The 13,935-nt window shown below is 48.4% G+C and overlaps 1 protein-coding gene across 1 annotated transcript in view; it reads left to right on the top strand.

Annotated features, from left to right (window-relative positions):
- The first annotated feature begins 402 nt into the window (after positions 1-402).
- CACNG3 (calcium voltage-gated channel auxiliary subunit gamma 3) overlaps positions 403-13,935 on the top strand; it is a 72,035-nt gene continuing 58,502 nt past the window's right edge. The window contains exon 1 of the mRNA XM_050968618.1: positions 403-684. Coding sequence (XP_050824575.1) covers positions 474-684 — 211 coding nt within the window. The 5' untranslated portion in view covers positions 403-473. The remainder of the gene's footprint in view (positions 685-13,935) is intronic.

Raw genomic sequence — 13,935 nt, 5'->3', positions numbered from 1 at the left:
TCTGCCGCTGTTGTCCGGCCCCCGCGCTGGCTGTGGGTGGGACCGGGGCCAGCTCCCGGAGGGGCTGGGAGCGGGTCCATTTCAGAGCGGTGCCTCGTTTCCCAGCCCCCCGAGAGGAGCTATTTTTGCAGTTAGCCCCCCCCCCCCGCCACACGCACCCCCCAATCTCCACCTCTCTCCTGCTGCCTGTGCCGTGATCGCGCCAGTGCTGCCGCGCCGCGCCGCGGGGAGGGGACAGGCGAGCGGCTCCCGAGCCAGGCGCCGGCCCACGGGCGCCGGGCCGGGGACAGCGATGCGCGCCCGGAGCCCGGCTGCAGCTCGCCAGGCGCAGAGGAGCCCGCGCCGCCAGCCCTGCCCCTCGCTTCCCCTTGGGCAGCGGCCGCCTTCGTGCGGAGCCGGGCAGCCCCAGGCTCCCGCGGCGCTGGCCTGAGCCGCCCCGTCCCTCGCCCGCGGCCGGCGGACGATGAAGCAGCATGAGGATGTGTGACCGCGGCGTCCAGATGCTGATCACCACCGTGGGCGCCTTCGCAGCCTTCAGCCTGATGACCATCGCGGTGGGCACGGACTACTGGCTGTACTCGCGCGGCGTGTGCAGGACCAAAGCCACGAGTGACAACGAGACCAGCCGGAAGAACGAGGAGGTGATGACCCACTCGGGCTTGTGGAGAACGTGCTGCCTGGAAGGTATTTCCCCAGCCCGGCCAGGCGGAGCTTTCGGGGCAGTCCGGGGCTGTCTGGCTGCAGGGGGCTGAGGGGCTCGGCTCACCCCGCTCTGGGGGGACATCGGGTGGGATGGGGGGCTGCTCTTCCCCTCGCCTGCTTTGCTTCCCAGCAGCCCCGGCCAACTGGTACCCCGTGTGCGCTCTCCCAAGTGTCCCCGCTCCCACCGGCCCCCGACTTCCTCTAGATACCCTCCCCCAGCCATGCCAGGAGAACTGACCCCCGTGATACGGGCCTGGAGCCTCCCTGGGCTGGGGCATGCACCGTCCACAGCAGCGTGGCCGGTCCTTCAAGGGTGAAAAGGGGATAGATCCATCCCTCCATCCCTCCCACTGCAGACAGACGCGCAAGAACGAGCCCAGCAGGTTTCCCATCATTGCGAAATCAAGTTTCCGTTTTAACAAGACCTGTTCTCGTTTGGTTAAAGTTAAACTTTTCTGCCTGACACCTGCTTCCAGAGAATCACTGATTTACTTACATCAGTAGCCTCTTTCTGCTCTATTCCCTGGTTTGGAATATGGGGTGGGAGTTAACACTTTCTAGATACAAACACCGCCAGTGGGCGAATCAAAGCCTGAAGGAAATTCAGGGCAGTTTCTGTCTGGTCTAAGTGGTTATAGTCCAGGCTCTGGGTGGGGCCTCTCTAGTTCTGGTGAAGTTGTGGTGAGTGGTTGAGAGCCCTGATGTTCCAAAGACAGCATGATTAGAGCTGCTCCTAATGCCAGGCATGGTTCAGCTTTCCCACCTTGCCACTTTGGGCACCACGGACTTCTGTCGTTTTCTGAACAGCTCTCTGTTGCCGCCACTTACCAGAGAAACAGCTGTTTGAGGATGGGGAGGGCCACAGGTCCCCCTTGATGCCCATGCTCTTTTTCTAATTCAAATATGAATGGATAAATAACACGCAAGCAGATCAAGTAGCAATGTGCTAGGGAAGATCCTAGTCCCTGTTCCAAGCCCTGAGCCTGAGGTCTGGATAGATACTGTCCCCATGTCCAGTCTTTGCTGGACTACAACTGGATGATTCAATCCATTAGACCAGCACGTCTCAACTTTTTGTATGCTGAGCCCTCTGTCCAGGAAACAGAAACCAGTCACACACACCTCTTCTTCCTGACCAGGTTAGCTGGGAAAGGAACTACACCTCACACATCAGGAAAGGCTGCATGAGATACTATATTGAAGGAAACCCCTGCCATGCCCATCAGTGCCCCCATCACTCACTGGAATCCAGTTTCCCAAGTCCACAAATGTCTGTGTCAGAACTTCACTCTGTAGAGTACTTCTACACCACTCCATAACCTCCTGGCCAACAGCCAGAGCTCTGCTTGTGTTCTTCATCGGCTGCAAATGTCTCCAGCCCAAATCGGCTACAGGCTCCAAAGCTCAGTATGCTGCATCTACATCCATTTTCCAGAGTTATTTCTACCAAAAGTTATTTCATGCTATGTTAATTAGGAACAGAAAATTATGAATGTGTAAATTTGGCCTAAATCCAAGCACTGGTACCTGAGCAGTAACCAGTGAAGAGAGGAGCCAGGTTGGGAAGTAACTTTAAATAAATTGCAGCAGCTGGTTCTGTAACCACCAAATACATGTGTTAAGCTGGTACTAAGACATGAATGGCCTTTTTACAGCACAAAGCTCCATTTGTCTCCCTGCTATGCACCTTGTAATGAGAAATTCTCTCTCTAAGCTGGCTAAATAAGCTGTGATATTTCTAAGGTGCCTATTTCCTTGGTGTCTGAAAGTGCTCAATTCTTGATGACGAGTTTATAAAACATGTTTCTTCTTTTTCTGTTCCCGGTGTATATGTGTAAATGGGATTAAAAGCCTGGTCCAACGTTCACAGAAGTCAGTGGGAGCATTTCTGTTGCTTTCCATGGGCTTTGCATCAGACCTTAATCGTATATAAATGAATCTGTGGTAAACAGTCACTCTTCTGAGGATGGGGACAGGGAAAGAGCCAGGTGTGTGAAAAGTGTTAGGGAGGCACAAAGAATGTCTGAAATTCTTATGTTTGTGTGTGTTACATTTTTTGTGCTACCCTCACTGATGTAACTCGCTGCTTTGGAACAAACCATAGGAGAGAACAGGGTTGGGTTGGTTTAGAAATTAGACCCTGGTCTCTTGTGTAACACAGTCAGTAAGGTGCCACACAGCATCAAGCTGAAGTGCCAGTCTGAGTAGCACAATTCATTTCCTGTAGGTCAGGGATGAAATCTGAGATGACTAAGGAGAAGAGTGCCTGACATTGCTTTAGTCACTCCTGTGTTGTATTCCTGTCTTCCACCCTTCCTCTTGTCTTTTGAGACCCCAATCCTACAACTGAGAGCTTTGCAGTGGATTGCGGCACTGGGACATTGGTTTCAATCCCCAGCAGTCTGCCCATGCAGTATTATTTGCAGGACTGCGGCCTTTGGGCAGGGACTCCGTCTATCATTGTGTTTGTGCAGCAGCCAGTACCATGGGGCCTGTGTTCTGACTGGGGCATTACTGTAGTAATGGCCAGTTTGGCCACCACTCACTTTGGCTGATTTTGAGCCAGTAGCTGAGCTGCAAGGGACCCTTCCCTGTTAACCACTGAGCCACCCAATGCTTATGAGTAAACTGCCAGTTCCAAAGGCAGTGGAACCGCTGGAGGTGCCTGGCCGCACAGTGCTGGATGCTACAGGCACCGCCTTGATATTTGCCTGAGAAACTAGTTTGTGTTTTGTGCTCTGTTAACTGATCGGATACTTGAAAAGACAAATTTGCCTCCAGCAAAATGTGAGCAGCAGATCAACATTCTCAGCTAGATAGAAGGGGACATTTCGCTGAAATAAAAGAGCTCTGAATTTCCTTCTCTAATTCAATATATTTTGTCCAGCTGTTATGTTAGTCACTTTAAAACCCAGCCGTCTCTGCTGTTCAGTAACATGGCTGTTAAGATAGTGCATGGAATACTTTTTATGCACAAGATATACTGACTGGTTTCTAAGGGAGATATCTCCTCAATCATACCTGAATTTATATATATTCATTTTCCTGGATTGGAAATACTTGAATTTTGCCATACAGCAACACTGATTGGAAATGAAAATGGTGAGTGCAAAGATGCAGAATATGCTGTTAACATTAACAGGTGTTCTCCTTGGGAAAGAGAACTTGTCTTGAACAGTTCATGCTCATGGCTTTTTAATGTATTTGATGCAAAGAAATTAAATGGCAAACTGTTACATGCTAGATTTTCTCTACCTGAGTGTTTATGGTAGATTATTCAAATGACCAAAGTGAATGTTGAGCTGGTACTGTTTCTCTGATGCGTTTTAAATATATGTCAGTTATACGTGCACAGGAGCTGCGTGGGAACAAGTTATATCACATGATTATAGAAAGCCCATAGGCAAAAGAGGATAAATCTTGAATGAACCAGCAAAGGACCTATGTAGAGACACCCACACTGGAAAATACAAATTAATGGTTGACTCGTTATCTAAAGTCTAAGCAGGAATTCGCAGACTACCATGCTAACATGGCCGTTGTTTTAAATTGCAGTGTTTGAATTTTAATTGTCACTTGTAGAACATATGAATATCTTATTAAACTACCTTATTGTGCTTCTTGCTCAAACTTGACAAATATATTTTGTTCCTATGCATCCGCTTTGGTGGTTTATAATAAATTGTTTTTCCTCTTCTTTGACTTCATGGTTAATATAGAAAGGGGAAAACGCATAGAACTTTTATGGAGAAAAGGAAATAGTTGAGCTGAAAAGTAGCAGCTGTTTGGTTTCCATCAGATTTAATTTAACTCAACAACATTAAATATAGTGCTCCTATTTGTTCTCTTCCGTACTCTAGTGTCAGTCGGGAGTAACTCCAAGTTATTACAGAAGTGTAAACCAGGTGTGAATGAGAGGACAACCAGGCCCAGTTTGTTTGAATTATCCATATTTTAAGCACTGTCTTGCCTATTCATCTTTCTCAGGCACCTTCCTCACTATGCCCAGTCCCAAATACAGGTCTCTCCAGGTGTAACCCTTAGGAGCACCACCACCATCTTTCTAGGGAGCCAAAGTTATTGCTCACCTTCTTGAAGTGAGTGGCTAAATGACCTCTCAGTGGTTTGAGCGTTGTCCTGCTAAACCCAGGGTGGTGAGTTCAATCCTTGAGGGGGTCATTTAAGGAACTAAGGTTAAAAAAAATCAACAAAACAAAAAACTGAGGATTTGTCCTGCTTTGAGCAGGGGGTTGGACTAGATGATCTCCTGAGGTCCCTTCCAACCCTGATAGTCTATAATTGTCTATAAACCTTTCTGTAGCTGGCCCTGTTGTGGCGTTACTGGGTTAAGTAGCTGAATCCCCACTTAACTGTGTTTCATACCCACTGCACTAGGAAGCTGAAGACCTCAGGCTACTCACTGGCTGAAGTTGCCCTTCTGGACCATGTACTGGTCCATCCAGGTCAGTATTCTGCCCCCAGAAATAGCCATTGGCCTGTTGCTGCAAAGGAAGACAAAAGCCTCTATAATGTATCCCAATGGATAGAAATCATTCCTGACCAATTAAGGCGATCAGCTGTCCTTTCATTACAGTGGGGTACCCCTTGTTCATTTGCTCATCTCACACATTTAGATAAGTTCATTAATGGTCATAAAACTGTCTAGTACTATTTTAAAAAAACCTTGCAGCCCCACTCACTGTCACCGTGGCCTCCTGGCTCTGCCCCTGAAGCCCAATGTGGGCTGGTTTTGCAAGGCTAATAGCCATCTGGCTGTTAATATCCTGTTACCACACTGGCTAGACTCCCCAGTGGAGATCAGACTCCATGGTGCTAGGCGATTGTAGCAGGGCAGACTCTGCTCCTGTCTCTTTGCACTATAGAAACTGGCTCAGACTCTACTGGCTGTGTATGCATCATGCCACGTATTTGAGCTCCCTCCACCAACACTTTTAGACTGTGCAACAGAATATTTACAACATCCAAAGGGCTCATAGTCTACATAGACAAGGGGCAGAAGGGCAAACAGGGACAGGTTGGCCCTTAAACATGAAGTATATGTACTGCTGCTTTGGACTGTATTCTGTTTGCAGATAGCAAATGAAATTAGGTTGTGATCATGTTTTAGTTCTGTGATCAATTCATCTTTATCCATCTGAGTCAGGTCTAATATAGAATTACCCTGAGTTGGTTGTGATGCTTTTTGTATTAGAAAGTTATTTATAATGTTTAGAAGCTACAAGGCAGCATGAGACCCTTAGCACGTGTCCCGCAGACTGAAAACCCCCATGATAACACAATTGTTCCTTCTATATATTAGAGATAGAGGTTTAAAGAGCTGCTTACCCTGTTCCTTCATCTGGTTTGGTGTCTGTAATAGAGCCCCATCAACACCCCATCTTGTGATTCACCAGTTGGAACAGGAATCTATAAACATTCCAGTTCCTGCTCTTCTGGGTTGTCGGTAACTTGAACACTGGCAATGGTATCTTTGATGTGGTGTCACTGCGGCCCACACTCTTGTTCCTGAATAGGGTTTATCCAGTGACTTTAGCTTGTTTAGAAGCCCAAGCAAAGGGCTGAGGCTGATCATAGAATATCAGGGTTGGAAGGGACCTCAGGAGGTCATTGAGTTGAACTCCCTGCTCAAAGCAGGACCAATCCCCCAACTAAATCAGTTTTTTTTCACCCTAGCTCCCTCAATGGCCCCCTTAAGGATTGAACTCCCAACCCTGGGTTTAGCTGACCAATGCTCAAACCACTGAGCTATCCCTCCCCCAGGGTAAGGGCAGCCAGACTGTCTAGTGAACTCTTAGTTACCCCTCAGAAGGGGACTAAACTTGACAGATGACCTGGCTGGAGACCTGGGGCAGTGAGAACCAAGGAAGACAAAAGGTCTCCAGGGAGAAACCCCTGGGGACATAGAAGAACTTAAGGTTAGCCCAGGAGGGCTGAGAACTGAGCCCAGAGACAGGGCTGAAGACACTAACAAGGGTACAGTGATAGTCCTAGCTGGACCTTTGTTACCCCAGGAGACATTCATTTATTCATACTGATGCTGTGTGACTTGCCCAGAGGGCTGCGCCACTGAAGACCTGCCTGGCCAGGTCAGCAGCTGACGGGGCATCAGGAGCAAAGAAGAAAAATCGCAATACCACACCCAGCCCATAGAAGGCACTATCGAGTGGTGAGCGTCCCCCCATGGTAGGTGGTTTAGAGCCACCTTTGTTCCAGTCTCACCCCTTGGGTTCTGCACCAGGTGTAGCACGGCTGGACTAAAGACTCGCGCTCATGGCCTCCAACACATGAGTAAAAGTCTCAGTGGAAGCGGGTACGTGGAATTCCTGGAAGTTCTGATTTTGGATTGTGGTTAAATAGCGAGAGCCACAGACCATGATTCTGAAGGGAGCCAGGTCACAAACTGCCTGCCAGACCCAGGACCTTTCAGACATGCCTGTTCTCAAATACTGAGTTGCCCTGAATATCCACGTAGCCAGTATTTACCCAGAGACACAGTTGGCTTTAACCAGCTCCTGAGAACTAATCTTTGAGAAAGTGTCTTGGAGAGGAGGTTGTTTCTTTCTTTTTGATAGAAGGCCTGCAGTGTTCTGTATTAGAACGGCAGTGTGTTTACATGGCTCGAGCACCTGTACTCAGGGCTGTACATAGTGACAGCTTCCACACTGCCTGCGAGCAGCGCGGAAGGAGTGAAAGAGCAGTCACTGGGATGGGTGAAAGTGAAATGTGTGCTGCGAACCAGCTCCGAATCGGGCATTGTATAACTGCACAGGAGCGGTGTGTCGTCTGGCATCTCTCGAGCTGTGACTCGTTAATAGCGGTGGAAGTCTGCATGTGAATGAGGCTTATGTGGAATTTGACCATGTACGGTCACTGCTTCCATTACTCTTGTACACAATTCGGGATGGCTAATGAAGGCTGAAAAATCCCGAGTTCAGGCTGATTGCTATGGGATGTAGCATAGGTTTTAAAGGGAGAAGACTCTGAAGATTATTACAGGAGAAAGGGATCCTCTAGGCTTTACTGCTGTGAATAGTTGGGGGATAATATGCTAACTTCCTGGTGGTTAGAATACAGAGATTCAGATGAGTGTGGTTGAATGGTGAGAACATGGCAATAGGAGTTACAACCCCTGACTCTGCAGTTGTGTAACCTTGTGCAAATCTTTGCATTTCTGTGTCTGAGTTTCACCATTTGTAAAATGGGATAATGACACCTACCTCTCAGCAGGGCTATGTGGGTTAGTCCATATTTGTCAAATACTTCTGAATCTGTGGCTGGAATGTGGTTGAGAAGTGCAAAATGTTATTGTCGGTCTAGGGAACATACAGACAACTGGCAGAGAGTAACCTATTGAGCTCAGACGGAGCTGGGATCACCCCACGCTCTCTCTGGACACGGCGCATTTTGTACTGGCAGAGGGGAGCCAATCACTTTAGAATGTGGATCAAATGCTTCCAAATTACATAGGGGAGTTTTTGTTCTAAAGCTGTCTTGAGTAGGTGATGCTCCAGTTCCCACCTGGGGATGATTTAACTCAGAAGTCCATCAAACAACTTGAACTAAAAAACTCATGGCTATTGAAACTCCACTGAATGAAATGGAGTCACCTCCTGGATGGACCTCAACCCTTCTCTCCTGCCTTGAGTGTAAAACAACGGCTACTTACCAAGGCACAAGTATCCAGCTTGACTGTTACCCTCACATTTCTATATATGCTGGGTTCATGCAGGACATATCTAGTGCACAGAGCACTGGGCCTAGAATCAGGAGACCTGGCTTCTATTCCAGCTCTACCTGTGACCTTGGAAAAGTTGCTTTCTCTCTCTGTGACTGTTTCCCTTTCTCCTCTGTTTAGATGGCAAGCTCCTCGGGAGAGGGACTGTCTCTTGCTGTGTAGATGTGCAGTGCCTAGTTTAATAGAGCCCTGATCTTGTTAAAGGCAGCTCCAAGATCCTGTGATATTAGATTAATTAATAAAATATGTGGAGACATAACTGCAACAACTGCAAACAAAGAGTAGCTATTAATGGAATGATGTCGGATTGGAGGCAGGTCTCAAGCGGGCTTCCATGGGGATCTGTTCTGGGGCCAGTGTTGTTGAACGTATTTATTAATGACCTGGATGTAGGTATAGAGCGCAGACTGGTCAAGTTTTCAGATGACACAAAGCTGGGGGCGGAGGGTGAGGTTGCCAAAACTTTGGGTGCTAGAGCTAAAATTCAGAGGGATCTTGATACATTGGAGAACTGGGTTGTGGACAACAAAATTCAGCAAAGACAAATGTAAGGTGCTGCACTTAGGGAAGAAAACCCAAATGCACAAGTACAGAATGGGGGATAACTGGCTTGGCAGCAGCACAGCTGAGAAGGATCTAGGAGTTGTGGTGGATCACAGCCTCAACGTAAGTCAGCAATGCGATGCTGTTGCAACAAAAGCAAATGCATTTGTAGATTGCATTAACAGAGGCATAACATGCAAGTCATGGGATGTGATAGTACCACTCTACTCAGCACGTTAGGCCTCAGCTGGAGTACTGTGTCCAGTTTCGGTCACCAATGTATAGAAAGGAAGTAGAGAAACTAGAAAGGATCCAAAGGCGAGCAACAAAGATGATCAAAGGGATGGAATGCAGCCATATGAGTAATGGCTGAAGGAACTGGGTATGTTTAGTTTGTAAAAGAGGAGATTAAGGGGGAATATGAGAGTGGTCTTCAGATACGTGAAAGGCTGCTCCAGAAAAGACGGAGAAAAGTTGTTCTCTCTTGCCACAGAGGGCAGGACAATAGGCGATGGGTTCAAACTACAGCACAGCAGATTTAGATTAAATCTCAGGAAAAACTCCCTAACTGTAACAACAGTGGGACAATGGAACAGACGCTTCGGGAGGTCGTGGAAGCTTCTTCACTGGAGGTTTTCCAAAGGAGGCTGGAGCCATGTGTCTTGGGTGGTTTAGACCCAACAAATCTCACATCTTGGCAGGGGGTTAGACTAGATGACCCTGGCGATCCCTTCTAACCCTGTGATTTTACGATTCTAATAATGTATGATAGAAGCCTCCTTTTACTCAAGTAGGAGTGGATAATAGAGGCTGTTAGTTTTGCGTTGCCAGTGTTGGGGCATTTTCACAGTTGTAATGTTGTGAGGCTATTTGTTTTAAATTCCTATTTTTGCTCATGCAAACCAACTCTGGTCCTAGGCTTGCTGTGCAGCGCCTACTTAATGCATTGAAAACAGGTACCGATCAGTGCAGAACATATTGTGATTTTACTTCAAAAATACCTAGATGTACATTTTCAAAAGTGACTAGTGCTTTTTGGATGCCCAATTTGAGATACTTTAAAGGAGCCTGGTGTGCAGAGGGCGGGAGCTCAGCATTTTCCAAAAATCAGGTCCCTTTCAGGAGTCCCATGTTAGACACCCAAAATCACCACTTTTGAAAGCCAGGCCTTACAAAAGTACTATAACCTCCAAATGGCATCTGTGTCCCAATGTGTCCACAATGTGCTGTGATTGTTCTGGGTATCTTCACAGGAGCTCTGATGAAATGGCCAGGATGTTGAACTCTCCTAAGTGTCTCCTATATCATACTAATTACTGCTCACATGGATTTTTGTAATGCACGTAATGTACGCTCCAATAAATTGACATTAACCTCATTTATCAAGTTAACACAAAGGGGTTTTTTTTAATGTATTAATAGTTAGCACCCCTCTGCGGCAACCACATGAGGGTTCTCATATAGAGAAGGGTGTCAAAGTGCATGGTTCACCTTTTAAATGACCCTGTCATAATAAGACAGAAGATATCATGTTGCCTCTATATAAATCCATGGTATGCCCGCACCTTGAATACTGTGTGCAGATGTGGTCACCCCATCTCAAAAACGATATTTTGGAAAAGGTTGAGAAAAGATCAACAAAAATGATTAAGGATATGGAACAGCTTCCATATGAGGAGAGATTAATAAGACTGGGACTTTTCAGCTTGGAAAAGAGACAACTAAGGGAGGAGACGATAGCTGTCTTTAAAATCATGACTGGTGTGGAGAAAGTAAATAAGTGTAATTTACTCCTTCTCACAACAGAAGAACTTGGGGACACCATATGAAATTAATAGACAGCAGATTTAAAACAAAGAAAAGGAAGTATTTTTTCACACCACGCACAGTCAACCTGTGGAACTCATTGCCAGAAGATGCTGTGAAGGCCAAGACTATAACAGGGTTCAAAAAATAACTAGATAAGTTCATGGAGGACGGGTTCATCAATGGCTATTAGCCAGGCTGGGCAGGGATGGTGTCCCTAGCCTCTGTTTGCCAGGAGCTGGGAATGGGTGACAGGCAGGGCCGGCGCTTCCATTTAGGCGACCTAGGCGGTTGCCTAGGGCACCAGGATTTGGGGGGGTGGCATTTTGCCGCTCTCGGCAGCAATTCGGCGGCGGGGGGTCCTTCCGCGCTCTGGGTCTTCAGTGGCAATTCTGCGGCGGGTCCTTCACTCGCTCCGGGACCCGCCGCTGAAGTGCCCCGAAGACCGGGTGCGCAGAAAGACCCTTGCCTAGGGCGCCAAAAACCCTGGCGCCGCTCCTGGTGACAGGCAGGGCTGGTGCACCATTTAGGTGACCTAGGCGGTTGCCTAGGGCACTGGCATTTGGGGGGCACCATTTTCTTCAGTGGTGGCCGGATCTTCAGCCTCCCCAGTCGCCGCCGGCATTTAGGCGGAGGGAGCTGGGCAGGGGAGCGCAGGGAGGGCCGCCTGCAGCAAGTAAGGGGGGGGCGGCTGTCATGGAGTGTGAGGAGTCCAGTCCTGCACCCCTCTTCCTGGGACCCACAGTGACTCTCAGCCAGCCAGTAAAACAGAAGGTTTATTGGACAACAGGAACACAGGTTACAGCAGAGCTTGCAGGCACAGTCAGGACCCCTCCACCGAGTCCTTCTGGGCTTTCAGGGTGCTTGGATCCTAGCTAGGATACCCTGAATTCTGCCCATCCAGCCCCAAGCCCAAACTCCAACTGCTTCCCTCCTGCCACTCCCTTCCTTTGTCCCCCTTCCCGGGCAAAGGTGTTGACCTTTCCCCTCCCTTACCTAGCTCAGGTTACAGGCCCTGGCATCGTCCATCCCCTAAAGTCCTCCCCTGCTCTCCCATTCCCCACACAGACAGCCCCTACTCCATCACAGCGGCACACAGGGGAACTCCCCGCCAGCTCACCCCTGCCCCGCCTCCTCCCCGAGCACGCCGTGGCTGCTTCACTTCTCCCATCTCCCAGGCTTGTGGCACCTAAGCTGATTGGTGCTGCAAGCCTGGAAGGCAGGAGAAGTGAAGCAGCAACGGCGTGCTCAGGGAGGAGGCGGGGCAGGGGTGAGATGCTTCACTTCTCCTGCCTTCCAGGCTTGCAGCGCCAATCAGCTTAGGTGCCACAAGCCTGGGAGGCGGGAGAAGCGAAGCAGCCATGGCGTGCTCGGGGTGCTCGTGCTTGTGCGCGGAGCAGGGATGAGCTGGGGTTGGGGAGGTGCCTGGGGGGGGAGCTTCCACGGAGGGGTGCCTCAGGGCAGAGGTGGGGAGCTGCCACGGGAGGGGGTGCCTCAGGGCAGGGGGCTACTATAAGGTGGGTGCATAACTGGCTGGATAACCGTACTCAGAGAGTAATTGTTAATGGCTCCCAATCCTGCTGGAAAGGTATAACAAGTGGGGTTCCACAGGGTTCTGTTTTGGGACCGGTTCTGTTCAATATCTTCATCAACGATTTAGACGTTGGCATAGAAAGTACGCTTATTAAGCTTGCGGACGATACCAAACTGGGAGGGATTGCAACTGCTTTGGAGGACAGGGTCAAAATTCAAAATGATCTGGGCAAGTTGGAGAAATGGTCTGAGGTAAACAGGATGAAGTTCAATAAAGATAAGTGCAAAGTGCTCCACTTAGGAAGGAACAATCAGTTTCACACATACAGAATGGGAAGAGACTGTCTAGGAAGGAGTATGGCAGAAAGAGATCTAGGGGTCATAGTGGACCACAAGCTTAATATGAGTCAACAGTGTGATACTGTTGCAAAAAAAGCAAACATAATTCTGGGATGGATTAACAGGTGTGTTGTAAACAAGACACGAGAAGTCATTCTTCCGCTTTACTCTGCGCTGGTTAGGCCTCAACTGGAGTATTGTGTCCAGTTCTGGGCACCGCATTTCAAGAAAGATGTGGAGAAATTGGAGAGGGTCCAGAGAAGAGCAACAAGAATGATTAAAGGTCTTGAGAACATGACCTATGAAGGAAGGCTGAAGGAATTGGGTTTGTTTAGTTTGGAAAAGAGAAGACTGAGAGGGGACATGATAGCAGTTTTCAGGTATCTAAAAGGGTGTCATCAGGAGGAGGGAGAAAACTTGTTCACCTTAGCCTCCAATGATAGAACAAGAAGCAATGGGCTTAAACTGCAGCAAGGGAGATTTAGGTTGGACATTAGGAAAAAGTTCCTAACTGTCAGGGTGGTTAAACACTGGAATAGATTGCCTAGGGAAGTTGTGGAATCTCCATCTCTGGAGATATTTAAGAGTAGGTTAGATAAATGTCTATCAGGGATGGTCTAGAGAGTATTTGGTCCTGCCATGAGGGCAGGGGACTGGACTCGATGACCTCTCGAGGTCCCTTCCAGTCCTAGAGTCTATGAGTCTATGAGTTTATGAGGGGCACGGGGGGGGAGGGTGCAAGGTGGAAGTTTCACCTAGGGCGCGCAACATCCTTGAACTGACCCTGGTGACGGGATGAATCCCTTGATGATTCCCTGTTCTGTTCATTCCCTCTGGGGCACCTGGCGTTGGCCACTGTCGGTAAACAGGATACTGGGCTAGATGGACCTTTGGTCTGACCCAGTATGTCCGTTCTTATGTTCTCTCCCTGGCTGATTCATAGAGCGGCTCTGCCATGGCCTTTGTTATTATTAATTCTTATCAGCACAAATAGCACATAGATGCCTAAGGAGGTAAAGCACCCAAATCCAACTCCCTTAGGCTGCTTTGACAACCCCATCCTTGACGCATGGGAAAGTGATGAGGGAAATGGAATGAAAACTCAGCCTCTTCTCCTCACCTCCCTCTGTCTTCAGATATACAATTACCAAAAGGCACTTTCAGAGCCATCTAATATATCTGGTACATAGTACAAGTGCACAAGGAAAGGGAGTGTTATCTAGTGGTTAAAGCACAGGTCTGGCAGCCAGGAGTTT

The sequence above is a fragment of the Gopherus flavomarginatus genome, chromosome 9 (assembly GCF_025201925.1).
Source record: "Gopherus flavomarginatus isolate rGopFla2 chromosome 9, rGopFla2.mat.asm, whole genome shotgun sequence".
Classification (NCBI taxonomy): Eukaryota; Metazoa; Chordata; order Testudines; family Testudinidae; genus Gopherus; species Gopherus flavomarginatus.
The sequence above is the reverse complement of the archived record's forward strand: the minus strand, read 5'-3'. Positions and strand labels throughout refer to the sequence as shown.